We start from the raw sequence: 27,898 nt of genomic DNA, 5'->3' as shown, positions 1-27,898 counted from the left end.
TTGTGACACCTTTCAGAAAGTGCTTCCTATGACAGCGGCACCTTTCAGATAGTGCTTGTGACACCTTTCAGATGGTGCTTGTGGCATATTTCAGATGGTGCTTGTGCCATATTTCAGATGGTGCTTGTGCCATATTTCAGATGGTGCTTGTGGCACCTTTCAGATGGTGCTTCCTTCGATAGTATGGCACCTTTCCGACAGTGTTTTTTTTTTACAAGTGTGCGTCGCCATGAGGCTGTTGACAACTTATCGTGGACTCCTTTACACGAACATACCCATCGCAAGAGGTTAAGCAGAACAAAAACAGCCAGTTGCGTAAGATTTGTTTACCAACCAAATTAGAGGACAAAAGGCATAGCCACCAATTATAGGTTAAATAAATTATTGTATTCGGAAATGCTGTTACCCCGATGACCTTCGATTTGATGTCGACACGCCATGTTTTGCAATGATGCTTCATTGCCACTCACTTGCACAATATTCCCTCCTTGCCAAGTGTACATTTTGATATTACGTGATTGCAGCGACGTTTTGAGAAGGAGGCTCTCGCTTCTGTGTTTATCTGACAAATTCCCACAACTTCGAGAACTTGTAGTTGTAATTACTGGCGAAACGTCCTACTCAGATTGTAAATGTTGTGGCTCTGCTCTCCAACACACTGGTGTGCTGTACTAGTGACCAATTGGCACGTTCTGTTTACGTGACAAACCTTACTCATTAGCTGTGTCGGGTGGTGTCGGGTTTAACGACACATTTATATATTAAACGATCTAACAAAAAAATCCTGTATTATGGATGATATTGGTCGCGAAAGCCTACGTGTTAAACTCATTAATTTAGTTTCGCAATATTTTCGAAGAGCGGTTGCTCGCGGTTCCTCGAGTCAGCGCAACGGACTGACACTCATCTTTGTCATTCTCGATGGCGCACTCAGTGACTGCTGCAGAACTAGATGTTTTAACGTAAGTAATACAAAATATATAAACGAGTACAAGCATTGGACAGCAAATGTAAAAAAAGAGTCAAGCATTGGAACCAACAAAGCTTATTTTTTAATGAATAAATAATCATACAACCATACCAGTAATAAAATAAAAACTAGAAAATGAAACGAAAGGTTTACATCCAGGCTAGTTACATTAATAATGTACACCAACGTAATGGACACAGGCGCAGTTATTCGCACGTGCAGTAGCTCAGCGCAGGAGCTCAGCGCTCCGCTCAAGACACTGTCTAGTACATAAAAGCAAATATCAGCCATGACACAGAGTACAAACAGAAACAAATCAGTGCAGAAGAAAGGTGACATTAATAAGTTACATTTGTGAACAAGCAAAACATCGAAATAGACAGTTTTTTTTGTTACTTTATATAAATGTGCGTCTCTCAGGCTTGACTACAAGAAGGCAAACTATTATATGTTAAATAAAGACGATTGTATGCTACGTTTGTGTCCAGCCAAAAGTATTCCTATATTTTAGAGGCAACTTCTCAATCAAGCCATGCTTTCTAAATTATATTGCTTAAATTATCTTCCTTATATTAATTTGTTTTAAAATATGCGCACAAAAAGTTTATACTATGCATTATTATAAGATGCATTTGTCATGCGAGCACATGTAATTTGTTTTAAAGCTTTCTATACACTCCATATATGCATATAACCATATTACATTCAACCTTCTTTGTTTATCTGACAAATGTCCGCAACTATGAGAACTTGTAAAGGAGCAAAGCTCGATCTTCCTGCTTTCCCAACGCCTGTGCCATCCTTTGTCACATTTCCAGTGTGCATTATGTTAAGCATGTTTGTCTACAAAGATCTTATTCAGTTATAAAAGTGCAGGAAGTGTATAGAGCGAACCTATAACCTCATGAGATGTGACCCGAGGACAGAATATGGACAGTAACCTACTACTAATCCTATCTGCATGCTACTTTGAGCTATCGAAGTGTTGGGACGGCAGTGAAGGGACGGCACACGTTAGCTACACATTTCCAAGGCTGCTTCATGGGAAGGGTGACAGAGTTACTTAATGGAGGAGCAGTAGCTCCCAACCTTTTGTCATGGTGGACCCACCGTTTAGCACGGTCTTTTCTTCTCTTCGGGTCACCTTTTGATCCACCTTATGGGACCGAAGAATGGGAGCTACTGATCAATGGTATGCATTATACCCCACGTATGTACTTTTTGCTCAAGCTTGTTTGTATTGCACGTACAATACTTCGTGGTAAATGTCCACATTATTGGCCTGTGCCATGCAGTGCAGTTTCCATTTATTGTCACACCAGAGTAATTATGACGTGTGCTATGTGTGTGCGTATGTGTGTGCTTGTGTATATATGCACTGTTTTTGTTTTAGGGGGCCCAAGTTCTGCATGCAAAAGCCACAGTTGTTTGAGACTAATAAAATGGAAGGGGCATTTGTGTATCGACAAAGGACATTATTTGAGGGGAACATTTACTGAGAAAGAAAATAAGATCAGGGAGACTGAAATGGAAGGACTGTAGGTCTTCTTTGGTTCTTTCGGTAAAGCTCTGTCGTCCCGACAAGTCTGTTCCTTTCACCTGAAGAAGGCCACTTGTGTTGTGGCCGAAACGTCGTGAGAATTTCATTGTGTTATATTTCTTTATTAATTTATTATTTTATTCTCATTCTACGTGACTTTTCCAAAAGAACCAAAGAAGATGAATCCTTGCAGTCACGAAAGCTTTAAATCGAAAAGGACTGTAGGTGTTATGAAAACATTTACACAGTAATCAAGCTCTTTAATATGTATGGTACACATTATTTCACCCAGTAGTTTAGAAGAGACATCGGTTTACTCTGTGCGACATTCCAGTGGCTACACACACGAGTGTAATTCAGACATCCAGGGATATAGGTGCATGGGTGTGGGGGGGGCACCAGTGAAAGGGTTACAAAGTTAAAAAGACAGCAGATAAAGAGTTACGGTGAGTTCACACTGGATCGCTTAACACACGCAATGTAACCTAATGGCCACTTAAGCCTCACTTCAGGGACGTCACGGTGAGGAGGGGGGTTAGGATGAAGAGTTTACGTGCCCCCTAAAACCGTTCGCTTAGGGCTGAAGTTTTAGAATGCCGAGGATACGAGCCTGGCAGCTAATCGAGGTTATGGGGTAGAGCAAAGAAGGTGGGGGGGGGGGCTCAAGTGCTCTGAAGCAGTCGTCACCCACCACGTACCATGTGCTATACCACAGGGAGCAGCCTAACGCACGAGGGGGGCGAGTTACGTTCCACGCGGTGGTGTGAGCACGTTTCGCGTAACGTAAGGCACGTGACGTTCACTTAAACGCAAGTAAAAAGATCCAGCGTGAACAGCCCACCCTGGACGAGGTGGCAACAGGGTTTTAGGATCTGACACAGGTGTGGTAGGTGGGGGAGTAGAGCCCAGGCCTGGCCTAGCACGAGATGGTTGAGTGGCGTCCTACCAGCGGGGCTGTTAGGTTGTCAGGCTGTGCTTCTGAGGACTTTCCACTTCTCGCGCTTGCTTTAATTCCTTCATTCTGTGCAACCGAGAGAGAAGGTTGGCAGGGTTGGGGTTGGGGGGGGGGAAATAAAGCATTGGCGAGACAAATTAACGTGCCGTTTTAGGAACACACCATTTGCCACCGTGGTGTAAATGTAGTGGCTGCACATAGTGTTTCCTGTAGGCCTCATACGTTTGTCAACATGCATGAGTTTTTTTTCTCGAAAACACTCGACATGCCAATACATTTTGAAGGCTACTTCAGCAACGCATGAACTGAGTAAATCGAATGCGGCTCGCAAAGAGAACAAAACCATGCGTCACATGCACAGGATAGCAAATCGACAAAATCAAACATCTCCAAGGCGCGTGTATAAAAGGGTAAGTGAGCAAGGGGACTTAGTATGCGCAACAAAATGCAATTAACGGAGGGGGTTCAGACGAAACGAAACGTTTAGGTTGCACAAAGTCACTGTACAGGAAACACTATCATGCACAGACCAGAGAAGACATGCACTGTGTCGGCCTACAACCAGTCAACAGTTTGCAAGGTGAAGATGCCTGGGCATGTGGGACCCTTGCGCGGACATGCACATTCTACTGATTGCACCGTAAGAGGTCTGATCAGCACTGCGCTGTCAGTAGCACAAATGCAACGATGCCTCGATTGTCTCCAAGCATGCAATTTTAATTGTAGGTTATTTTTTTTTAAAGCACATTGATAGATTAATGTACTTCTTTCCCTTTTTCTTTGGGAAGGGGGGGTGTTTAAATGAAATCGGCAAGCAATGCTTTGCGTGGTACTTCTCTCGAGTTAAAAGCTCAAGTCATGCCCGTGTAATGGCTCCATACTTTGTAATGCCTCATTTTCTACCCTCCACGAGTGCGTCTTAAGACGACAATCTTTGCACTTGGGATTTATAAAAAAAGCCACAATATAATTTGATTGATACATATTTACACAAATAAATAAATGCATCCAAGTATAGAAGCTGCTAAAAGAAAAAAATCAGCAGATGTCAATAATGTTAAGGCATGATTTGAAATACACATGCGGAGAGATTGACAATTAGCAGAGGTAAATCATGCATATTAGTAATGGTTTGTATAAGTTATCTTCTTTATAAAGTAAGTTTTGTAACACTTTGAATAATTAACCCATGAGTTATACTTTTAAGATGAAATTAAACCTATATGCATGTCCAAAAACCAACAGTTGTGTACCAAGTAACAAAAACACATTTTTTGGTGGTTTTATCGACAGCAATAGCTTGAGCATTGTATCTGTAAATTACTGGGTGACATCATCACCTATTAATATCAACCTGACACTGATGGGACGCGAAACATAGAAAACAGGCTCCGACAAAAAAACATAGGCATGAAAACAAAAGAGATAGCAACAACTTCAGAAGTGCAACACATACAAAAACACAATGGTTACGTAAAAAAGAATTAAGATTTTAAAATAAATCAACAACGAAGTAACGTTCTCACGGAATTAAAATGAGGGGGCGTTGCCACGTGAGAAAATGGCTCTTGACAATTATTGACAGACCTTGAGGTCTCCGTGTCGTATTTGGTTATTGAAGGCACGAAGAAGTGCACACGGGTGACAAATTGTTGGCAGACGCCTGAGGTCTCCCGCTTTATTTTGTTGTCATCGAAACTCACCTTGGATGCGTAAATACCAACAAAGCCAGTTGCCAATTATGATGAATGAAAATGCAAATATGAAACAGAAATGACGTGAATTCAACGGCATACAAATATAACGAATGGGTGGGTTTGGGGCTGGGGTAGAAACAGAAGCACGTTGGAAAAAAAACATTGAAAATATGTTTTTGGAGCAACAAAAGAACAAAAATATATATTATTTGCTTTTCATGAGCAATGTATGCTTAGTGAGCGAAATGCACCGCTGTACTGCGTTCAAAACTCGAGGCCGATTCATGCGGCTGGTATTGACACTCGAAACGACTTTTGTCTCGGTGGACTTGGAAGGTGGAGAGGCATCAACAAGGGTCCTGAGAGAGGCCAAGCACCTCTCTCGAGTTCGTTGTGATGGCAAGGATGAGGCTAGCAGCCATTGTGCCAGCAGGCCATTCACCATGCAATCGGTTGAGAGGGTGTGCAGGCTTTGGGTTTAGGAGGAGGTGGGGGGGGGAGTGGTAGAGAGACAGGGGGTGTGGGTGGGTGGTGTGTGTGTTCGCACGCGTGCACTTGCGGAAGGCGGCCACAAAACAGTCACTCACCCTTCGAAAATGTCTACTCTCCAAAATCGTTCTTTGGACATTGTTAAAGAGAAGAGAGCGCAAGAAGTTTGCATTCTGCTTTTTGTTTAGTTTAAGAATTTCCCGACATGATGTAACGTGCAGAAGGTGTGTACGTTTGAGATGCAATTTGTGCAGCATTAGTGAAGGTATTTAATAATAATGCTGTTTGGCTCTTCCACTGCTAGATGAAAGTGTCCCCACACCCGTAGGTCATGGGAACTGTTTAAGCCATACTTCAGCATACTGGTCTGTGTGAGTTGATGCCCAGGACTGGTAGAGATTATCACTCACCACTGACGTTAGCCGTGGTCAGGAAGCAAACTCAGGTCACTGGGTTCAGAGCAATGTGCAAATCACTGCGCTGCCACTGCCCTCCCTTTACGATTACATACATATATATTGACCAAATTACGTGCCGTATGTTTTGACCAAAATATACTTTGAGGTACAAAAAAACCCTAAAATCATGTAAATGTACTTGAAGCACAACAGAAACAAATATATTCCTACTGTATGCCGAAATAATAATTAGCTTTACAGTAAAAAAAAATAGAGTTAACTAGTTGCTGTGAACTACACATGTACACCTTTGAACATTCAACTCCATGTGTGTGTCTGATGTGTTGATGGTGAGTACACAGTCTTAATATAACCTTTGACCAACAGCATTACACTTCGGTGTGCTTTATCCCCATATATGTGCACCTCATCACCTTGTAAAAAACACTTAATTAAATTCACGAGTAAAAAATTGAAGTAGAGAATATCTGCATCACCAAATCTTTGCGTGGTATTTAATTTAACACGACTTCTAAAACCCCCACCCAACTACAACTACAAACGCAATCTCTAAATAACATCACATTCTCTTCCGATAGATATAATAAAAATGTTCGATTCAAATATTTGCACAATCATGTTAGAAGCTAGTAGAAGCTGGCTATAAGGCCAGTTGTGCTTATATCCGAAGTGTGCTTGAATAAGAAGTTGCCTGTTGCATCGCCTCACAAGCACATTATAGCGATGTTACTTATAGGAGAGCTGTGCTTATAAAACGTGTCCTTACATCCAGCTTCTGTTAGATCATTTTTAGATATGCACAATGCTTACGTTTTAAATTTGAAGATGAAAATCTATATGACTGCTGCAAATGTTATAGTGTTTTAATAAATTATATGTAAACTTTACTCAGCACAGTACTCAATCTTTAAAGACTCAAACTGGAAGAGCATTGAACCCTTTTGCAAATGTACGTTTGAGGTTCGACAGAAGGATAAAAAAAATAGGGATTGATATAAAATGCAAGTACTGTTATATATTAACAAAGTGCAGTACTTCATGCGAGAAAGAAAGCAATGGGAATCCAATTTTTAAGCCACTCCTATTAGTAAATTAGTCAAAAGCAAAACCCCTTTTACCTGTCTACTTCTTCGATGGAAAGTCAAAGCCTACACATCCACAGAGGCACCTAGTGCATGGCGTCCATGCACTAGGTGCCTCTGTGGATGTGTAGGCTTTGACTTTAACATAGCTATTTCTGTGACCAGTCACAAGCTAATCCCTCAACTGTTTCAATGCTAAATTCTCCTGTTTGATATGTAAACCCCTTTGTCAAGGTGCCTCACTTCTCTCAACCAGCTTAAAAGACGCTGCGAATCTTAGCAGCGTTCATTGTAGCTCTGTCGTCCCGACAGATTTGTTCCTTTCACCTGAAGGCCACTTGTGTTGTGGCCGAAACGTCGTGATAAATTTTTGTTTTATTTTATTATTTTATTCTCATTCTACGTGACTTTACCGAAAGAACCAAAGAAAATGTTTGTACGTTTTAGTTAAAATACATTTTACGTATTATTAACTTGATTTTCATACATTCTTGATCTTTACACCATCATTCGGGTTAGGGAACTAGAACCACTTTTCATTCATGAATCCATTCTAGATACTCCCGTCTGAAACCAGAATGTAGTGCAATATGAAGATAACATTGCAGCATTTGACAATGATATGACAAAAACGTGCACGTTACCTTCAGCGCTATCCATGTCAGCTTTGTTACAACACAAAATGTCGACATTAATGCACATTTCCACACTCATAACACATTCTACCAACACACATTCAAGTCAAAGTCCTGCTCAAGTGAGCATTTAGGCAGTGCTCATCTCTTGGTTTACAGCCCTGATCCAAGTGGTAGAAATTCCACATTTCTATGGAAGGGGTGAGTTCCCCATAGGACATCCACTTTTCACGTCCCCATAAAGTGGTAAGTATTTTATCGACCCCAGATGTATAATGGGCTGAGTCAAAGCCCAACCAGGAATTGAACTTGCAACCTTCCGATGGCGAGCAGCTCGCTCTACCGGCCGGATACCAATGCATCACCGGTAAATTATTACCAAGGTTTATGAACAAATGTATTGAAACACATAATTTGACAAAACTGTAAATATTATATAAACCGTCACACGAACTCGGATCATCCGAGCAGCGGCGTTTGGCTAGACATCGAACAAAAACGGTCACTAATTTTTGTGCTTCCAGATGTGCTTCCGTGACTGTCTGGAACGCAAGGCACTTTGAAATCTAGATTGAAAACTCTCTGAAGAACTGCTTATTGTGTTTCATTTGTTGTCCTTTTCCCGCACCTCTGATTAGCATGGTTGGCTACGTACGGTGCAAAATAAGTTCAACATGCATACCTATGTAATAATTCACAAGGCATCCCCAAACTGTCAGTCATGGGGATTGTTTGATATCATTTCACCACACTGGCTAGTGTGGGTTGGTGAAGGGAGTACACAGGTCTCATTGAAGATATCACTCACCCCTGATGTCAGCTGTGGCATGGAATTAAACTTAGGTTGTCAGGTGCAGAGCACAGTGCATAAATCACTGTCCCAAAATGTGACATTTATTTGCTACCGGTGGGACATTTATTTGAGTTTTAAAAGTTTATTTATATGACGTCAGTTGCATGCAAATTTTTGTCATGTATTATGTTTAGAAAAAAAGTATGAGAGTTTATTTCCAATGAGTTACCTTTACGTCCGACATATTTCTGAATTTCACATTCCATGTGTAAACTTCTTGTTTTTTTCAATGTAAACAAATGTATATATTAGATAGAGGATATGATGACCACATACAAACAACAGGCACCCTTTCGCCACAAAGTGGCAGTGACGTCACCATGACGCTTGTGCCAGGCTAGATGCATGTTGAGGCCACTTGAAGTGTGACGTCACCATGACGCTGGCAGGAGGTCACGGGACAGACCCAGGTGATTTGAGTTGACTGGCCACTACCTGTGCTCCTCCTTGCTGCATTTTAGCTATCCGGTGCCCTGTTAATTTTTGTTAAAAAAAAATAACCTCTGCAACATTGTTGGAGGTCGACTGCCTCAAACTGCCCAATTGCGTCCTTTAAAAACCTCCTCCACAGAGGCAGATCAAGACACCACTGGCACCAGTCATCGGCGAGTCCAATCAGCTCCACATCCTCCCGTAACCACATCAGCCCATCACTTTTCCAACCGGTGACGTGGCCATTTATCCGCCTCTATCTAGCCAAACAGAAGCTGCTTTGGCATGCAGTGGCTGAGCATGCGGGTCACGTGACCCAGCCAACGCAACTATACCTGCGGAGGAGCTCACTGTGTTTCTTTAAAGGGGTCCATGTTGCGCATGAATAGAGAAGGGAGGAAATGGCTGTGGCTGAGAAGACTCAGAGCTGCATATAGAGTGATAGTCCGATAAAGTGTTTAACAGACTGTTGGGGAAAGTGCCATTAGTGAGCACCTATGAAGGCCGGCATGGCACATGAAGGGGTCAGTGGTCATCATCACAGCCAACTGCCTCTGTCTCCCCGGTGGTAATGTTCACATCCCACACTGGGTACTCATTTGAGGCCGAGTCGTCCTAGGAGAGGCCCAGGACTAGTTCAGATAATCGTCACCGGCGGTGTTTGCTATGAGCGGGATTCGAACTCAGGTTGCCGGGTTAGTAGTGCAGCATGCTAACTACTCCACAATTATATACAAAGAGAAAAATCCCATGTATCGCCTTTACAGGCTGTTGGGGCACAAACATGTATTAATTTAAGATGTGATAAGTATGCAATCAAAACTTAATTTCATGTTAAGTAATTGCCAACAAATGTCTCTAAAGCGGTCGCAGATGATACACCCATACAAGTTATAATTACTGGATTAACCAGGAAAGTACTGACAACACAATTTGCACTGAAATGGTATTCTTATTTACAGATGTTTCAAATACTACGTGAGTTAAATATACATGGATATGCTATGACCTATCATGTGTTTAGAGTGGAGAGCAGTGACGCAGTGGTTAGTGCACTGCACTCGGAATCCAGTGACCTGGGTATGAATCTTGACCATGGCAAACATCGGTGGCCAGTGATGTCTGAAATCGTCCTAGGCTCCCGACTTTAAAACATTTACTGAACCAAGTGGTGAATTATGGTCAAACAACCTCCGACACACCATAAGGAAGCTTTCATTCCGCAGTCGATGAACAAAAGTGTTGTAAAGTATTATCAAATATTGTGCCATCTGTGTACATACAAAACCTAATCTAAAAAAAGTACACAATCAATAACGTTTAAACACGTTTTTTAAACACGATTTGTTTTTCCTCTTTTGGAGAGTGATAATTTATAAATGTTTTAGTTGGCGTTTGTCTTTTTGTTTATTCTGAGTGGCGATACCGCCGAGGCAGCAACGATTTATTAGAAAAGTCCGGCGTTCCATATGCCCATTTGTCCGTCCACTTAATTATAAAAAAGACTTTCAGAAGGCATGAATAATACAAAACAAGTTATATAAAGTGGACAACCCCCAGGTGCGGTAGTAAAAAGTTGATCCAAAAAGTTTTTTAGAAATTGTCGACTCTTTTCGATTTAAAGCTTTCGTGACTGCAGGGATTCATCTTCTTGGTTCTTTCGGTAAAGTCACATAATGGTAATAAAATAATAAAAATAAAATAATAAAATTCTCAAATAATAAATTCTTACATATATCCTTACACACCCTACATACAATAGTCAGTAGTATCTACATATATACTTAGACACCCTACATACAATAGAGTCAGTAGTATCTACATATATACCTACACACCCTACATACAATAGTCAGTAGTATCTACATATATACTTACACACGCTACATACAATAGTCAGTAGTATCTACATATATACCTACACACCCTACATACAACAGTGTCAGTAGTATCTACATATATACTTACACACCCTACATACAATAGTCAGTAGTATCTACATATATACCTACACACCCTACATACAATACTGTCAGTAGTATCTACATATATACTTACACACCCTACATACAATAGTCAGTAGTATCTACATATATACCTACACACCCTACATACAACAGTGTCAGTAGTATCTACATATATACTTACACACCATACATATAAGAGTCAGTAGTATCTACATATATACCTACACACCCTACATACATACAATAGTCAGTACTATCTGCACACATTTGGGAGGGGGGAAGAAGAGGACATCAGTGGGGGCGATTGGCGAGGCACAGAGCACTGAGAAGTCCTCCGTAGGAGATAGAATAAGGCGATCGTAGGCCGCCGAAATTCTAGTTTATCACAATGTGAATGAATAATAAATAAATAAATAAACGCCCACCATTATTAATAAGAAGATGCTTATCCGCCTGATGATGCTAGTTGTAATTATTGGCGAAACGTTGCACTCAGATTGTAAATATTGTGGATTTGCTTTCCAACACACCGGTGTGCTGTACTTGTAACGAATTGGCATGTTCTGTTGCCGTGACAAACCTTACTAATTGGTTGTGTCGGGTGGTGGTGGGTTTAACGACACATTTATATTTACACAATCTAACCAAAAAAATATATTATTGAAGATACTTATGCTACAACGTTGAGTTTTTTTGTATGTTCTGTGCCCCGTGCTGTAATTCTGTCACAGTGAAACTAACCATATGAACACAGATGCTTGTCAGTCATATTTTGCATATGCAAATTTCGCGTGTCAAAATACCACTAAAAATGTATGAGTTTCCTATGCATACAATCGATGTTAACATGCAGTGACATTTGCATACATTGTGAGTCGTATTCAAGAAGGCGATGCATTTTTGTGAAGTAAGATTTCATAGCAATGAATAATTCTGCATGTATTATGTGTCAAATACATAAGACATTTTAATTGAATTTCTAGCTGTACATACCTAAGATCTTTGTATAAAGTATCTTGAGAAAGCCGTATGTAGAGAGGCAATGCCATTTAATATTGTTAATTATAATATTTAAAAGCATATATTAATTTTCTATACAGCGCCTGTATTTTGTTATCGAGCAAATTCACATTTTCTCTCATGTAATTCAGTGGTGCTTATTTCTAATATAGATTGGCCGATTGCATACCAACAACCTAAGTGCGAAATTCTCTTAGCTTTTTATTTTTAAATCAGTGCCATTTAAGGGATAATTTCACTCAAAGACAGGAACGGTGCAATATGTAATGTACATGCACACGCGGGTCAACATTTTAACGACTGCAAAGCGTGTGGAAGCACACAATGGAATGTTACAGTAAAAGAAAAAGCACATTTGGACAATGCTAAAATATCCAAACAATACTCTTATATAAGCGCACAACTTCATCTATCTGTGCTGAACGCTGCACTTTCCGTCGTTTTCATGCAGGGGGCGCTCAAACCTATGCGCTCCCTGCATGAACGACAGAGGCGCAGGGACAGACGTTCGATTACGTTGGAATCGATCTGCAGACAGGCGGTCTTCTTGCACAGCCAGCTCTGTGTCGCCTTATCTCGATCGAATTGAACCCCCAGCAAGGCCATCTACTTAACGACGAGAGAAAATGCACGTAAAATGACATTTTCAATTAAGCCTTCCAGATGTAAAATGATATAAGCTTTTAATGACGAAATAAAATTATCTAATTCAAAACATAATACAATTAAAAGATGTTTCATTTTAAAACTTCAAAACGGAGCATCGGGTGCTTGCGTGAATGCGTCGTTCGTGTGCAATTTTTTTCGTGACTTTCCTGGCCGAAGGCCGTAAATGGTTGTGAGGGGCGCCACAGGCACCCCTGAACAACCCCGAGTTTTTGTATATTTATACTTAAACTTTAACCTACACCTCTCACGTTCCAGCCGATGGGAATGACAGCTACAATTCTGTTCAGTGAACAGACAAAGCTCTCAAGGTGTGCATTATACCCACAAAGATGTTGTCGCACAGTGACCGAACGGAATGGGTTTTACCTGTTTATACTTCCTGTAGCATCGCTGGATAACAGCTGCAGCCATGTCCTGTTGCTCCTTTAGACGCCGTCCCTGCAAAAGGGACCAACGTCATTCTTCAACCTTCACTGACTGACGTGGTATTTTGATGTGAAAAGTGTCAAAGGATGTTTAATTCAATCCCTTACTGTAGCCGTCGCGAGGATCAATACACAACGTTGCTTGCTATTCGAAAAATAATATACATTGCTAAACTTGAATTTGCATACCAAGATACAGAGAAAGGGAAGTAAAAAAACTATTGCCAGATGCTCTTTACATTTTCCTTGAAGTTGATATCTTTTGTCTTCATGTACAGACTGGTTATGTAAGAGGAAACACACAGACAAGGAGCCAGCTGGCAAAAGTGCTTTCGTTTAACTTAGGCCAATCTGTAATTTGAAATACAAATGAGGACTTGAAATACGCTGCGTTGGAAAACCTGGGGAGACCATTGCATTCCAACAAGAAAATAATCAGTGTATTTACAAAGGTATCTTACATTTAATGTAGACGTGGCTTCAAGTAAGTTACGTCTCAAGCAATTATTTAAACGTATGTTTTGTTACACAACATTGCTGTGCAACTCATTATTCTCGAGGTCTCTCAAAAAAACATCTGGCCTCAGAACTCCCACAGATTGCGCTAAGACCTGAAATCTCACACTGAATTGGTCAATGTAAAAAAAAAAATCCATGTCCAAGAGATTGGGCCACCCCTGGGGAGATGGACAGGAGTAAATCACCGCTCTGCGGGACTTTATCTGGCAATAAGTTCACTTTGTGTGTCTAAGATAAACTTCCTTTGCAATTTTGTTCCCCTTCTACCCCCTTTAGTTTTGTTCTTCTCTCCTCATCCTTTCCTCCCCATATAAAAATAATAATCTGTGCTCTCGCTCGTGGTCCCCACCTCAGGTGGGGTAGTAAGCCCCAATTTTTACCTTCCCCTAAACCCAGGAGTAATGAACCTGGGACTTTTGTCCGTGGAGTTTCTGTGACTTCTTCCTATGTTGAATTATTTTTAGAAAATACATTTGGTGACTCTTTGCTATACGATGTATTGATTGAAGGACAGCACAGTGGCAATATATTAACTACCTCGCCTGGTATACCGGAGGTTTGATGCCAACCCCGACGCCCGTATATTTGGAGTTTGCATGTGCTCCCCGTGGTCACGTGGATTTTTCTCCGGGCCCTCTGGTTTTTCCCTCCACATTTAGAATCAACATCACGCGTTTAGATTATTTGGCTGCTATAAATTTCCACGTGAAAAGCCACTTTGTTGAGCTATCAATTGTGGCTAGGTAGCATCTGAAAAAGAGCATTAGAGCTCAGTAGGCCTTACCTGGTAAAATAAAAAATGTTTTAGTTCAGTTTCGATACAAACTCTTGCTGCTCAATTGCATGTAAAATGATTAACCGCTTAAGTGGACAACTGGTAAACCATTAGATTGGACTTCAAGCTAAGTTGTACTTTCCACGTAGCAAGTGTCAAATTGCAAATGAGTCAACCTGCAGCCACACACATCAATGGGGTAGCATTGAAAAGCCACCGTGAAGCAGCGGATTAAGAATGGCTCAAGGCAACAAGAGAAATCTGCGCTCAATCAACCCGTGTCTCACGGTGATTCAAGGTCACATGCCGAGCATATTCACGGTTGTTTTTCATAAACAACAATGACGTTAAATCTGGAATTGAAACTAAGTTACACAACACTGTGTTTTTTGTTGTTTATTAAGCAATGTTTAATTTTCTTTGGTTCTTTCGGTAAAGTCACGTAGAATGAGAATAAAATAATAAATTGATAAAATAAAATAACACAATAATATTCTCACGACGTTTCGGCCACAACACAAGCGGCGTTCATCAGGTGAAGGGACGAGCCTGTCTGGTAGGACAGCGCTGGAGTGAAAAAGCCACGCTCAGATCGCGACCTTTAAGCTGTGTGAGAAGAAACAAAAGCGCCTTGACATAGGAATTAGCATATAATTTAGCATTGAAATGGCTGAGTGATTAGCTTGTGAATGGTCACAGAAATGGCTATGTTAAAGTTAAAGCATACACATCCGCAGAGGCACCCCTTGACAAAGGAATTAGCATAGAATTTAGCATTGAAATAGCTAAGTTAAAGCATACACATCCGCAGAGGCACCCCATGACAAAGGAATTAGCATAGAATTTAGCATTGAAATAGCTGAGTGATTAGCTTGTAACTGCTCACAGAAATAGCTATGTTAAAGTCAGAGCATACACATTCACCAAGGCACCTAGTACAAATCAAACAGGAGAATTTAGCATTGAAATAACTAGGCGAATTTAGCATTGAAATAACTGAGTGATTAGCTAGTGATTGGTCACAGAAATGGCTATGTTGAAGTAAAGGCCTACACATCTGAGCAATTCACAGTAACTGGGTATACAATACAATATATAATGAATACTATATAGTCAACCAATAAAAAACTAAAATATAAATTACCTTAATGTTATCAATAAACTCTATATTCTCCAATCAGCTAAGCTACCAACAATAAGTCGTTATATATCACAATGCTATATGGCGAAAAAATGAGTGGATTCTTACCCTCAACTTTAGCAACACAGATAGCTACGGGCCCCGTTCAGACGGACGAGTTCATCCATGGTCGGAACAGAGGAGGGGGAGAGAAACAGCTGTGAGGCGCTATTATACTCCATGTTGTAAACCATACCATTAACCGTGGTGTGAGAGGTATTAAGAGTCAATGCTGGCGAAAGAGCTGCGGTCTGAAGGTCATTGTAAAATACAATTAATTAAGAACGGAAATGGTTTAAAACATCTTTCCAATGGTTACTAAGCCAGAATCCATCTTCTCGGTTGAAATTGTCTCTGTGCTTCTATATGTGAATGGCCTCATGAACGAATCTCTCATGGTAGCCGGTTGGTTTGCAAAGAACCTCCGTCTTGGAGAAGTCAATGTCATGTGAGCCCACTGAATTATAACAGTGATCTGCCACGGCAGAGGAGTTCGTTCTACCGTGTTTCAAGTCTGCTTTATGTTCGCGGATACGGTCCGAGATATGTCGTTTGATTTCTCCAAATTAGCTACTACCACAGAGGCACATTAGTTTGTAAACGCCCGGGTACTGTATGTCTGGAACAGCATCTTTTACAGATGGAACTAAATCACGGATTGTATGTACTGTGTTGAATCGGACCTGCATCTTGTGTTTGTTCAGGATTTTAGAGATATTTTTAGTGACCCCTGCAATGTAGGGTAAGGTGATGGTTTTGAGTGGCTCCACAAGAGGATCCTTCTTCATGACTGGAGTGATGGCTTTGCGGATTGTGTAGTCGGAGTAACCATTAGCCCTAAGAGCCTGGTGTACGTGCTTGAGTTCACTGGTAATGTGTTCCTGGTTGGAAATGCATTGGGCTCTATGGTATAGAGTCTTGATGAGGGAGTTCTTCTGGGATGGATGGTGGTGGGAATCCGGTTTCAAGTAAGCATCTGTATGGGTAGCTTTCCTGTAGACAGAGTGGCTCATTGAACCATCATGTCTCCTTTTAATTAAGACATCCAAAAAGGGTAGTTTGCCATCTTTTTCGACCTCCATGGTAAATCTGTTGGCTGGGTGTATGGAATTGATGTGGTCGCGGAATTGGTCTAGAGCAGGCTGGCCATGTGGCCAGATGACAAAGGTGTCATCCACGTACCTTTTCCATAAGGTCGGGCGTAGAGTGGCAGTCTGGATGGCAAACTACCCTTTTTGGATGTCTTAATTAAAAGGAGACATGATGGTTCAATGAGCCACTCTGTCTACAGGAAAGCTACCCATACAGATGCTTACTTGAAACCGGATTCCCACCACCATCCATCCCAGAAGAACTCCCTCATCAAGACTCTATACCATAGAGCCCAATGCATTTCTGACCAGGAACACATTACCAGTGAACTCAAGCACGTACACCAGGCTCTCAGGGCTAATGGTTACTCCGACTACACAATCTGCAAAGCCATCACTCCAGTCATGAAGAAGGATCCTCTTGTGGAGCCACTCAAAACCATCACCTTACCCTACATTGCAGGGGTCACTAAAAAGATCTCCAAAATCCTGAATAAACACAAGATCCAGGTCCGATTCAACACAGTACATAAAATCCGTGATTTAGTTCCATCTGTAAAAGATGCTGTTCCAGACATACAGTACCCGGGCGTTTACAAACTAAAGTGCCTCTGTGGTAGTAGCTACATTGGAGAAAACAAACGACATATTTCGGACCGCATCCGCGAACATAAAGCAGACTTGAAACACGGTAGAACGAACTCCTCTGCCGTGGCAGATCACTGTTATAATTCAGTGGGCTCACATGACATTGACTTCTCCAAGACGGAGGTTCTTTGCAAACCAACCGGCTACCATGAGAGATTCGTTTATGAGGCCATTCACATATACAAGCACAGAGACAATTTCAACCGAGAAGATGCATTCTGGCTTAGTAACCATTGGAAAGATGTTTTAAACCATTTCCATTCTTAATTGTATTTTACGATGACCTTCAGACCGCAGCTCTTTCGCCAGCATTGACTCTTAATACCTCTCACACCACAGTTAATGGTATGGTTTACAACATGGAGTATAACAGCGCCTCGCAGCTGTCTCTCTCCCCCTCCTCTGTTCCGACCATGGATGAACTCGTCCCTCTGAACGGGGCCCGTAGCTATCCGTGTTGCTAAAGTTGAGGGTAAGAATCCACCCATTTTTTCGCCATATAGCATTGTGATATATAACGACTTATTGTTGGTAGCTTAGCTGATTGGAGAATATAGAGTTTATTGATAACATTAAGGTAATTTATATTTTAGTTTTTTATTGGTTCACTATATAGTATTCATTATATATTGTATTGTATACCCAGTTACTGTGAATTGCTCAGATGTGTAGGCCTTGACTTCAACATAGCCATTTCTGGGACCAGTCACTAGCTAATCACTCTGTTATTTCAATGCTAAATTCGCCTAGTTATTTCAATGCTAAATTCTCCTGTTTGATTTGTACTAGGTGCCTCGGTGAATGTGTATGCTCTGACTTTAACATAGCTATTTCTGTGACCAGTTACAAGCTAATCACTCAGCTATTTCAATGCTAAATTCTATGCTAATTTCTTTGTCAAGGGGTGCCTCTGCGGATGTGTATGCTTTAACTTAGCTATTTCAATGCTAAATTCTATGCTAATTCCTTTGTCAAGGGGTGCCTCTGCGGATGTGTATGCTTTAACTTTAACATAGCCATTTCTGTGACCAGTCACAAGCTAATCACTCAGCCATTTCAATGCTAAATTATATGCTAATTCCTTTGTCAAGGCGCTTTGTTTCTTCTCACACAGCTTAAAGGTCGTGATCTGAGCGTGGCTTTTTCACTCCAGCGCTGTCCTACCAGACAGGCTCGTCCCTTCACCTGATGAAGGCCGCTTGTGTTGTGGCCGAAACGTCGTGAGAATATTATTGTGTTATTTTATTTTATCAATTTATTATTTTATTCTCATTCTACGTGACTTTACCGAAAGAACCAAAGAAGATGAATCCTTGCAGCCACGAAAGCTTTAAATCAAAATCTATATCAATAACTTTTTTGAGAATGAAGCAGTAATTAAAGGAAATATTGTAATTTAAAGGTGTAATTTTATTTTTGCTTGTTGTTCATGTCACTACTATTGCCATTACATTCAGTGATATACGGTAATCACGATTTACGAGTAACATTAATACAAAACACATTACTAAGGATTCTGTATGGTCTGGTATGGGCAGAGAGGTCAATGAGGGGTGACACCATGAGTTCCCGCACTGGGTGAAACCAACCCTAGTGACGCCACTGCGAACACCTATGAAGGTCGCCACGGTACACGAGGGAGAGGGTGACCAGCACCACGTCCCGGCCGCCTTTGCCTCTCCAGTGGCAGTGTTTACACACCGAACTGAGTACTCAATTGAAGCTGAGTCGACCGAGAGGAGGTCCAGGACCGGTTCGGATTATCGTCACTCGTGTTGCCCTTTGAGCGGGAATTGAACTCGTGTTGCCGGATTGGTAGCACAGTGCGTTAACCACGACACTAAGCGCTCCCGACATCTAGACACATGCACGCCCACTGTTAGTCCTAAGCCAGATTTGAACTCTGCATGTGGCATAGGGGCCGTCCATAAATGATGTCACGCTCTTTTTGGACGATTTTTGCCCCCCCCCCTTTGTCACACAACATCACAAAAAGTCAGACCCCCCCCCCTCAAATATGACGTCACAAAGCTCTGCCCCCCCCAAAAAAAACATGCTTCAAATCGCTTAAAACTTTTGTCATTGTAGTGCGTATTTAATGAGGTGCTGCACTCTGATGTTGTAGTAGAAAACATGTATTAAAAAGTCTATTTAATTAAGTAGAACGTGTTGTCTATATTTATTGAAAGTTGCGCATTTTGATGTGACATCACATTTCTCAACCACCCCCCCTCGTCACAAATCGTCACAAATGTCTGACCCCCCCCCCCCCCCCCAGGTGCGTGACATCATTTATGGATGGCCCCATAGTACAGCAGCTGTATAGTACAATATAGTGCAACCACTAACATTTACAATCACTGTGGATAACCTTCCAACTGTGATTTAGGTGCCCCACCAAATTATCACCCAAACAGGTAAGGACAGAAAAGCAATTTAAGTATTAGGAGTTACTTATAATTACACGGCGTATAAAAGACAATACAATTAATGAGAATATATTTGTGAATATAATCGTGGTTATTTAGGTAGTTACGGTATTAGTCGATGTAAAATACAAATTAAGTGTCCTCATTAGCAGGCCTAAGGTACCGGTGGGAATTCTACATTTTCATGGTTAGGCGTCAGTCTCAAAATAGGATGACCACTGTTGTCTTACCTGGATGTGATACGCACTTTGCCAACTCCCAAAGAATAAAGCCAATAACCAATTTCACCAGAAGCTAAGAAGGATTGAACCTGGATATGATAGGCAATCACCGCTATAGACTACTGCAGGGATATTTTTTGCGCAGCAGAGAGCAGTGCTGCAAAATCCATTACTGTTCCGTACTTCTATGCTCCCACGTCTATGCTCCCCTCCTTCAATAACCTGCACTGTGGTGAAGTAAATAGTAATAATAAAAACCCCCCACCAATGACATGGTGCGGGAAGGCTGCTATCCAGCAGTGGATTTACAAATCGTTGTAAATAGTATTTTTATATATATAGTTATATACACACTTATTACAATTGTGTCCATTATGAGTGTCAAAACACATTTTCAAAATGCCTTGCGATAGCTATACCAGTCGCGCGTCGGTACGACGCACTTTTCATTTGCGTGTGGAAAACGTTCACGTCCGTAAACATTTCGTTGTAAACAAAAGAGAGAGAGGCACAAGAGATAAATGATCTGGGTTGACCTCCGGTCAGGCTCAGAACCGTATCTGGCTCTTGCGCTCTCTAGCTATGGCAACAACGGCAATAGCGTCAGTGGTAGCACAGCGGCGGCAGCAGCTGTGTCCACGGAGGGCAACGGCAAAATCCGCTCAAACACCTTGTACTTGCGGAAGGCCGTCTGGATGATCTTGGCCGCCTAGTAGAGCTCCCGCTGCTCGTGGTCAGAGAGTGTCAGCTGAGAGAACTCGTTCTCCATCTTGCCATTGGTGGAGGCATTGAGGAAGGCCGACCAGTCGGCTGCGGTGGGGGTCTCCATGCACTCAAAGGCGATCTCATTGAGCGGGGAGCCCACGGGGCTCAGGCTGGTGTTGGAGGCGGGCGTCAGCGGTTCATTGTACAGGGATCTGCACAAAAATGACAATGCGCTCGGGTCTTACACTTTGGGAGAAATACAATGAAACCGGAAATTAAATTTCTCAACTGTAAGTAAGCAATTCTGAACATTTGTTATCGCACACCCTTTTGATCAGAGCATAGGAAAGCTCGTTGCAATAACGCCAATTTAAGTATGTTGCAAAACTGGCTCAGAACTCAACCATGGATCCCAGACATCTGCCGCTGGGTAACCGGGTCCAGGTCTTGGGGCCGGAGACACCGGTGAAACTGTGCTGACCGTATTGCTGCACAAGGTTTGTGCTCCGCTGGTACAGCAGCAGATCACCATGAACTGCGTATCATAGATGGCGTCGATTGGGGTACATTGGGGCTGGTACTGCACACTGCTTAAGCAAGATAAATTAGCATTACGGTGGCACTCACCTCTCGTTTACAACCCATGAACCGGGGAGTAGAAATTCTAAATTCCACAGCGGGGTGCAAGTATCTCCAGATGACAACCACTGTTGACTTCACCACAAAGTGGGAAGGCTTTTATGAACTCCAGGGGGATGATGGGTTGAGTCAATGCACCAACCCGGATTTGAACTCGCAACCTTTCCGATTGCGAGGTGCTGAGCCACCTGGCTAGCTACTGAAAAATTAGGGCACCAAAACTATGATGTCGGAGGGACTACAATTCCTTTTCCATTTAATCTCTAAAGTATTGCACAGTCTTCATCAATGAAATTAAGCAAATATTTTTTTTGTATTAAACTTTTGGATTTGGACTTCCAGGAACAAGTTGATCCACTTCTCACAGTGATGACACATGACCAAATAGCATGCTTGGGTAATTGAGATAAATTGCTAGGCGAAGACAGGAACAGAGCTATTATGTCAAAAGCCGGCTCTCTGCCAAGCAAAGCACAACACTCGGCAGTTACTGCTAGTTTTCTGTTAATCTAAAATATAAAATATAATTCAAAATAGAACAAATATTGGAAACTTGCATATAAATAAGAGTCATACATTGGAATGTTTGAATGATCATCACTGAGCAATTAAGAGTGCATGCGATGCAGGCTGTGTGCTGTGTGTGTGCCAAATGTGTTCAGTGTCAACTCACAGTGTAAATTTTGATTTAAAGCTTTCGTGACTGCAGGGATTCATATTCTTGGTTCTTTCGGTAAAGTCACGTAGAAGGGAAACAATAAAATAATAAAACTATAAAACAATATTGTTTCCCTTCTACGTGACTTTACCGAAAGAACCAAGAATATAACTCACAGTGTGTGAGTTGCAGTCAACCTTAATCAACACGATCATCAAAGGCAATATAGAAAAACGCAGAAGGAAGTGGACTTTTTCCATATTACTTCACAAATAATAATATAAATTAGAACGTTCAATCATAAATTGTGACACAAAGAGAACAAGGGTCAGGCAGACTTAGCATTTTAAACATGTATTGTAAAAAATGCTCAGGCACAGAGAGCAATAGTTAGGAACTTTTATAATTTTATGGCTTTATTGTAAATGCCCAATGTTCAGAAACTCAGAATCTTAGCATTTTTTAAATAGGTCGTCATGAATGGCCAAAGCACCAAAATCCAGTCTAAGGCAGCCTGAGGATTTTAAGGATTTAGTGTTAATACACAAGGCTCAGACTTTCAACTCAAGGCACTATGAGAATCCTTAGGGTAAAATGGAAATGCCAGAGGCACACAAGAGACAAACTAAATCTGCCCCTGGATTCTAAGAATTCCTTGATAATGTCTAAAGCTTAAGAGGAGGCACAGTTTACAAGAGCAACAATGCCACAGGAGAGCAGATATTCGCTCAATAAGCTACATAATCCAGCCTAGCCTCCGCCTGTGCTGCAAACTAAAGCCAGCTGTCACCTGTGCTGGGATAGGTTGGGCAGGTGGTCGACGTCCCCTAGGTAGCCAGCGAGCCAGGCCATGGTTTGGTTGATGGCGTGGTTTCCCTGCCTTTCTCGGAGGGGGAATCTATGGGTGTGAAGTTCTCCTGCATGATCCTCTCTGGAGTGGCCTGTATTATTTGCTCGGCAGCATTATCATGTCCACCTGCGAGGGCACAGTGTGCAATTGCCTTGAAAGTACATTTTTAACAGGGCGGCATTAATTATATCTGTGTAGCAGAATTGTATCCATTACTTCTTAAGTTTAAGAGCATTCACAGACCTAATATGTTTCAAAGCTCCTATTGTCATGCCACTGAATGTAATTACATACATATAAAAATAACAAAACTAAACCCGATATCAGTGCCTCTAATAGTGAAACCAAATCGCCTGATGAAAAATTCCGAATGTAATTAAATCAATCAATGAGACACTGAGCGAACCCCAAGCAGCGTCACAATTGGAAGGCAATCCCATGGCGCGATGCGTTGTTAATCAGCTGATGACGGGCATCTCCTGTTTGAACCGTAGCTGAACGAACGAATCTTAACACACTTGTAATTGACACTGCCCTCGAGAGGCAATAATAACCGTCAATGTTTGGGAAAATAATGAATTATCTCTCTGATATAAAAGGACCGCTGTCCAAAACGTCATACGTCGTATGTAATGCTTCCAATTTATGCCAGTGTTAATAACGACTATGTTGTTGTTATTAGTGCGCCAATGTAATGTACCACTTGGGGGGGAGGGAGGTGGTAGAGCGGTTAGCGCGAAGCGCCACAAACCCGACAACCTGAGTTTGTTTCCCGCTCATGACCAATAAAATAATACTACTTGGGAGATAAAGGCAGCCGGGAGTGGTGCCGGCCACCCATGCCCTCGTGTGACGTGCTGACCTTAAGGCTATACGGGGGGGGGGGGGGGGCATGGTAAATTTAGTTTTTTGTACCACTGGAAAAGCGACAAAGCAGTGGAATCGCTCAAAAGTAACCAATCAAACGCCGGTGTACGCGGCGTACACGTGTTCTAAACAAACGAGTATAAACATCACGCGTCCAAGCGAGCCAGCGCTGGGCTCTCATCACAACCGCGCAGCAGCCGAGTCGTACCTGGAGCACCTCCATGGCCGGGAGGTATGCCTCGTTCTCCAGGTTCTCGCTGTAGGACAGCAGCTCGGCCTCTGCCATCTCCCTCTCCGCCGCCTCCCGCTGGGTCGAACCACGCTCCAGCTCTCGCGCGGCGCTCGCGGGTGCTATGGGGAACAGGAAGACGGGCGCCTGTGCCTGGGCGCTCGTGTCGGACAACACCTCCATCTCTTCGTCCCGCTGCGATGGGGTGCCGGACGGTCGACTCGCGAAGCCGCCGGTGGCGGCAGGGGCAGTGGCGCCGTTGGCGAGCAGCGGGGTGCCGATCACCGCGAAGACGCCCGCAGTAGGAAGTCCGCTCCGGTCGGTGGTGAAGGGCAGGGGGTTGCTGCGGCTCGAGGGGAAGGCGGGGATCGGGGAGACAAAGCCCTGCGAGGTGGCCACGTCGGGGCTGGGCAGCGGGGAGTCCTGCTCCGGGGAACCGTGGGACGAGTGCGTAGAGAGTGGGCTCCGCGTGTCCGAGATTGTCGGCGATGACACCGAGCTGCTGAGCACGCTCAGGCCTGAGGGCGAATCACGAGCGAAAAAGGCCAGCGGTGAGTTTGTGCCACAGTGCTATACTTGCATTGAACTGTGCCCCAGAGTTTTTATGGAGTGCTCTTGCCAATATCACTTGGTAACCCAGCAGCATTTGTTGTTTTAACAAGCGTGAGTCTGCTAATGAGACCGAGAGCGTTTTCTTTTGCTGAAATAAAATCCTGCTTGGATAATTTTGGTCTGAAGCACCAATAGGCTGATGGACTTTAAATGTGATGTTCAAGACCAACTTTATCAAAGTACTGGCATATTTCCTCATGCATTATCATTATTCACCCCATGGCATTAAGATATTACTTAAACTAAGCAAACCCGTTATTAAAACGTGCTGTTTTTACTTCAATGCAAAATAACGCAAGAAAAAAAGCTAATCTAGCTGAGTAGAATGGCCTTCATATATATCAAATATATATATGATTTTACTCACCACACAAAAAACGTAACACAACAAGAAACATCAATGAACATATCAATAGCAATTCTATGAAGCTAAAAACATGTGAGGCATCGTTATTGTAAACGGACATCCAAGTGAAGCCAATTAAACACAAAGGTGGTTGGTTGGGGTGGCTCAGAGGACTTGAAGCCCACGTCCAAAACAATTGAAGAAATACTACAAAGGCCACAAGGTACGGTCCCCCCAGGCAACACTCAAGGCTTCTCATACACGACAATGTAATGCTCTTAGCCACGTGAGACGTGACATCACACGTGGGGGTGAGTCAATTTCCCTCATTGCTAATAGCCCTCCCACTCGACTCTGTTCTAACCAGGTCATTGAACATTGTGAATGCGATGGCCCCACATCTTAAGAGAGGAGAGTACTGAAAGGATTTAATATGGGAAAGCGTAGCAAAATACTATCAAACAAACACCCACGTGCCTGACGCAACAGTGGAATTTAATGGATAAACTCAGAGCAGTAATTACAAAAGATGACAGTTATGAGGAATAATCTAGCATTTTTGGGGGGTCAAAAAAAACCTCATACATAAAGTATTAACGATTAAAAAAACAGCGTGTATTTTTACAACGTACATTTTTGAGCCACCCATACGATGATGAACGTCACACTGAGGCATCAAGCGAATCAGCTCAAAAGCAAACGGGGGCAGAAAGAAGCGAATGGGCAAGGGGCTCCAAGCGAGCAGACTTACCCGTGTCTGGGCTCGTTGACAGCTGAGAGAAAGAGGGAGACGGCACGCCAAGGGAGTCCTGAGTGCTGGTGCCCGTGCTCCAGACCGTGGAGCCACTGTTCCCACGCCCAGGGGCCTCCACCCTGTGCGGTGGCCTGCAGAGACAACACACGCCACGCGAAGACAAAGAGGTCCCCACGTGCAGCCTTAAACAGATTGTTGGGAAAAGTGCTGTTAGCGAGCAGCACCTATGAATGCTGACACTGTGGCACATGAGAGGGTGGGTGGCCAGCACCACGCCTAGCAGCCTTTGTCTCCCCAGTGGCGATGTTTAGACATTGCCACCAGGTACTCATTTGAGGCCAAGGGCCGGTTCAGATAATTGCCACTGGTGTTGGCCGTGAGCGGGGATCAAACTCGGATCCCTGGGTACATAGGGCAGCGCGCTAACCGCTGTGCCACCACTCCCCACCTGCAATTGCCCCACACACACCTATGAGTGATACACCATCTCTGGGCACCAAGGTCACCCTGTGTCATGTGAAGGTTTTCCAGCCGATAGACTGGCCACCCTTATCTTGCCTGCTGTTGTGTTAACCCAAACCTGAGTTTCCCTGAGTGGATTAAAACATTGCACGGCAATCATCAGCAAAAAGCATTGTTGTCACGAGGGCATGGGGATACAAGCTACCGATGAGGTTTCTGGAAATCGGTACTTTTTTGAGTTTGCAGAGATGATACTTACGCATACAATCAAGAAAACATATTTATATGGCAGTGAATATTTTTTCGCGTGGAGTTGAGAGAAACTCAATGTATGCTTGGTTGGCAAAAAACCATCGGCACTTAAACTGCCTTAGCTCACACACTTACCTTAATGTGAAAAATGATTGCCATCTGCTGCTGTTGCTGTTTAGATGCATCCCTTCTGATTTCCCATCGGAGCTATGGAACGCCCGTTTCCATTTGCCTATTACGATTATTATTATTAGGGTATGTGTTCATCTCTGTGATAAAATCCTTCTCCATGTTCATTGAATTCTCTCTATGGTGCTCAAAGGTAACCCGGATAAGACTTTTTTGCACAATGTCCTCTAGGTTACTTAAAAAGAATTGACCAGATCTATGGTGCATTTTTTTAGCATCAGTGAAATAAAACAATACACGAAACTACAAGCAGTGTTTTATTGTTAAATATGTGTCCATTTAAAGTATTGTCACTTCCAATAATGAAAGATATCAATCATTACCTTAGGTTGGTTTCGTCAAGCATTTTATGTCAAGAGTAATATATGTGTGTGTCGTTATTCAAGCTTTAATTAGAAGCATATAGTCAGAACTATGTGCTTCTAATCCGACAAGAAAGATGACATGGGTTCTCAAGTAGAGATTTACACACGTAGCTCTACTGTCAATCCTATGCTGGACGAGGGCATCCCCAAGTCCCGTGGGTCGGCGGGGGGGGGGGGGGGGGGGGGGGGTCACTTGACCATACTTCACCACGTTGGTAAGTGCAGGTTGGTGAAGGCAGAGTTTATAGATGTGGCACCACAGAAGTACAATACAGCGGTGGATTTTGCTGCACTGCTGTCTGCCGCGCAATCGCTGAGCCCCCACAGGCGCGGCCGATAACGCCTATTATGCACGGCACCTATCCAAACAATAACCCGCCTTAGCTTCCCTAGATCTGACGAGGAAATCAGGTGCATAACCCCCCCGCCACCCACCCCCAGATAATTAAAGACGATGCCACCATTATTACGATCTCACGCTCTTATGCCTTGACTCCAATTACAAAGCGTATAGTGGGACATGCTATACTTTTGTGGTTGGTCGGAGAAAATTCACCGCAGATTTTCAGTGAGATTCATAAGCCGCAGTGGTGATGTTAACACAAGAATGTGGATTTTGGCAAGCCATAAACGAATAGCAACATATTTGTTTTCCCCCTTCAAAGACAACTGTTGTTCACAGTGTGATTTACAACCCCAGAATAAAGGGCTGTGGTGAAACCGGTATAGATCAAATCAATTGTTGATGTATTTAAAAAAAAAATAAACATGATTTATCTACAACCAACAATGGCTGTCAAGGATATTCTTGTTCTCAGGAAATGAAACCCTACAGCAAAACACTTACGAAATATTTTTGACAATGTATGCAATTCTTAATAAAAGTGTTACAAACGAATAACTTTATAATAGAAGGTGAAGCGATACACAATTGTGATTAGGCGTTTGTTGTGG

The 27,898-nt window shown here is 42.6% G+C and overlaps 1 protein-coding gene across 5 annotated transcripts; it reads right to left on the bottom strand.

The window, feature by feature from the left end:
* Nucleotides 1-1,029: 1,029 nt before the first annotated feature.
* On the bottom strand, nucleotides 1,030-26,456 carry LOC116947006 (uncharacterized). 5 transcript variants are annotated; one of them, XM_032962348.2, is made up of 8 exons: nucleotides 25,674-26,456; nucleotides 23,944-24,482; nucleotides 22,809-22,994; nucleotides 20,687-20,933; nucleotides 13,095-13,166; nucleotides 7,797-7,817; nucleotides 5,750-5,780; nucleotides 1,030-3,531 (listed from the first exon to the last, which is right to left on the bottom strand). In XM_032962348.2, exons 1-3 carry the CDS (start codon nucleotides 25,924-25,926, stop codon nucleotides 22,965-22,967), a joined length of 822 nt encoding a protein of 273 aa, XP_032818239.2. In that variant the 5' UTR covers nucleotides 25,927-26,456; the 3' UTR covers nucleotides 1,030-3,531; nucleotides 5,750-5,780; nucleotides 7,797-7,817; nucleotides 13,095-13,166; nucleotides 20,687-20,933; nucleotides 22,809-22,964. The 5 variants fall into 5 exon arrangements, with proteins under 5 accessions (XP_032818239.2, XP_032818242.2, XP_032818244.2 ...); XM_032962351.2 differs by having other exon boundaries at nucleotides 13,095-13,151; XM_032962353.2 differs by lacking the exon at nucleotides 22,809-22,994.
* Nucleotides 26,457-27,898: the final 1,442 nt, after the last annotated feature.

The sequence above is a fragment of the Petromyzon marinus genome, chromosome 28 (genome assembly GCF_048934315.1).
Source record: "Petromyzon marinus isolate PM22_M1 ecotype Great Lakes invasive population chromosome 28, UKy_Petmar_22M1.pri1.0, whole genome shotgun sequence".
NCBI classification, from domain to species: Eukaryota; Metazoa; Chordata; class Hyperoartia; order Petromyzontiformes; family Petromyzontidae; genus Petromyzon; species Petromyzon marinus.
Note: the sequence above shows the minus strand (reverse complement) of the source record. Positions and strands in the feature narration are given on the sequence as shown.